At 39.8% G+C, this 2923-nt stretch overlaps 1 protein-coding gene across 1 annotated transcript in view; it reads right to left on the reverse strand.

The window, feature by feature from the left end:
* Positions 1-636: 636 nt before the first annotated feature.
* UBE2QL1 (ubiquitin conjugating enzyme E2 Q family like 1) overlaps positions 637-2923 on the reverse strand; it is an 18502-nt gene continuing 16215 nt past the window's right edge. The window contains exon 2 of the mRNA XM_057370799.1: positions 637-2749. Coding sequence (XP_057226782.1) covers positions 2618-2749 — 132 coding nt within the window. The 3' untranslated portion in view covers positions 637-2617. The remainder of the gene's footprint in view (positions 2750-2923) is intronic.

Below are 2923 nucleotides of genomic sequence, written 5' to 3' on the forward strand. Positions count from 1 at the left end.
CTGCCCTAGTTCATGCAGTGTACTTTGCCTTCTTTCTTCCTCGCACGATTTGTTGCYGCAGCTCATCATCACACGCACTCTGCTCCCCTTCTGCTACAGCTTCAAAGCACTCCAGATTTTTTGATTTGCCTCTCCTACTGCTCCAAGACGCTGAGTGATGCAGAGAACCTCCTACAGCCAGAAAGTAACTGTGATTTTTAGCGATGATGTTTGCTCTGACTATTTAAAGCGCACTTAAGAAGACACATAATAAGTAGGTTTGAGGGAAGTGGTAGCAACCCACCCACTACATTCCTTTTAGCTAACCCTTTAATTAAATATTAAAGATACGGTTCTCAGGAAGATTTAAAATAACCCACTGACAGAAAAAAAGAGACAGGTTAAAAAACAGCGGAAAATGAAATAATGCCCCCCCCCAAAGACTTACCACACCTTCATGCTGTTTTTAACATAATTTCACTGTGTTGATGAGGGAAGAGCTTTTCTGAAGGGGAATAACAAACCTTATGCTTTCCAGTGCTAGATCACAYTCTGTGTTCTCAGCGAGTCCCACTAGGGATTACAAATTATTTGATGCTTAACTAAGCATACCAGTTTCCTCTTTCRTAAGGGAGCCCAAAWAAAAAAAAGCTTATAAAAACTGAGTGAGTGAATTACTTGAAATGTTATTCCTCATTCAAAAGACACATTCTGTGCTGGATGCACAGAACTGATATGYAATTTGAGAGGAAAAGTACATATATGCACTGATTTTAGCACTGTCTCCAAGTATAAAGCAGAGTGAGATAAATGACAGCAAGAACTGGGCAGATTTGTGGTACGAAGCATTTCTCTTTGTAACTGAGTTAAGGCACACCGCAAATGATCAGAGGAGAAAGAGAAGTGACTACTGATGGAGATCAGAAGTGCAAGAAACCCGGTATGCCCACAAAACTGAGTGGCTCTGACCTGCATATTCCTTTTGGTGAAGGCTTTGATTATTTTTCTCTGTATCTAGCTGACAAAGCTTGACAGCCCARCTGAGCAGTGTTTTTGCACCAGAACTGCTAGAATATCTGCTCTGCTGCTGCTTCTTCTCTCATGTTTGAACTCCATTGTCCTCCTTTTGTTCTTCTATGCTGTGTGTAGTTTTAAATCAAACTCCAGACCCCCAAGCTCTCTGTATAGTCTCCRGTGTTACTGTAATACAAACAGAAACTGGTCAACCATTTCGATTTGTTCTTGTGTTAGCCATATAATGGAAAGTGCTTCCAAACACACTCTGCTTTCCCCCTCCAAATCAGTCTTACAATCGATACTGTCCTACTTTCAATTAAACAACAGATACATCCATATGATGCTTAGAATCTCACAACAGAAAATCTATTACTTTGAATACAAAAGCTGGCCAAAATGATTTCATTCCTGAGGCAACAGAAACGATACTGGTGATTTTATTCAGCACGTGTCCAATAYGATTTTCCATTCGGAATCCACATTTTTTAATGCTTTTCTATACCATTCTTAACATCACCTTCAGCTTTTATGGAGTCCCTTAGAAAGTTTTTTTTTCAATTTTTTTTACCAGAAAACTTAAATTTTAATGATTAAATAATAGGACATTTATATACATCAGTGGGCTTTCTCAGATACTGGGCTCTAAGTACATACAATGCCTATTGAGTGAAAATAAAAAAGAAAAATTCCAGTCATGCAAATCATCTTACAAACCATGTTCCATTTGACTTGAAAGTTTTTACTCTGTTACTGGCATATCATTTCAAAATCGAACAGATAAAATTTTAAGGTTGCTTTGTCCATTTCCKCTCGTTTGTTTCGCTGTTTCGAAGAACCGACAGGCCACATGCCACTGCAGAAGGTACCGGCAGGGTAATCATTGTTCTGCCACCACMGACCAAGCCCGCTGAGCCCTGGCGTGGATGTGTTTAAAAAACCACCTAACCTTCAGCTAACTGCACTGGTTTATTTCTGAACAGCACATCACAATATCAGCACAGAGAGCACATTGTAACCGGTTGGGTGATTCCACTTAATAATTTTTCAACACTAGGACCTTTCAGCATTTTAATTCTGGTTTCATTTATGAATTAAAGGTCATATATAGAGCACAAATGAGGTCTAAATTTAGTCACAGCAGACCACAGTTCCACATAAAGACAAATCTTCAAGTTATGTTGACCTGCTAGGAGACAAAGATAAACAGCACAGCAAACATGTACCTGCAATGCACTGCTTCCCTATTAAATATTAACTGTTTCATTTACATTTAAATGAACTGAGCAGTAATGGATAGACTTTCCAGTACTGCTGTTTGGTGCTGCTGTCATGGAAAGAAGCTGAAGACAATGTGGGCTGTATGGGGGCAAATGACGCAATCTCAGCATCCGCTCAAGTGACTTCAATGATGACCATTCTCCAGTCTTGAAATATAATCCTACACAGCATTTTTTTTTTCTCTCCCTCTGTAAACACATCTGTTCATAAATAACTTAGATGTCTCCTTGACATTCATGGTATGTAACTGAAGCTGAAGTAGAAAAGGATGGGCGGTGTACAGCACTGAGGAGATGTCACAGTACTTTTGTTCAGCATTTTTGTCAAKTGCAGGTTGCTAACATCAGCCATCAGAGACGGGAGGGGTGACCCACCCATATTTTTCATGGGTCTTCACCAAACTCTTAAATGTTGCTTCAGCTTCCTTTCGACTGAATGACTTTTTTGATTTGCCAGCTTTTCTGCAGATACGGCCCTGCGCCAAACACAAAAAGAAAACCTTCATTAAAGACGTGAACAGGCATCTGTAAACCACAGCTTAACTTTTCAACGCATCGGGCCGAGAGGCATTCACTTACGGGTACCAGCAAGCATAGTTCCCAAACACGAGCAGACAAAGGCATTATTAAAGACGATTTAAAATGATATT

This window comes from Malurus melanocephalus, unplaced genomic scaffold, assembly GCF_030028575.1.
Source record: "Malurus melanocephalus ecotype Western Australia unplaced genomic scaffold, MMel_1.1 scaffold_133, whole genome shotgun sequence".
Taxonomy (NCBI): Eukaryota; Metazoa; Chordata; class Aves; order Passeriformes; family Maluridae; genus Malurus; species Malurus melanocephalus.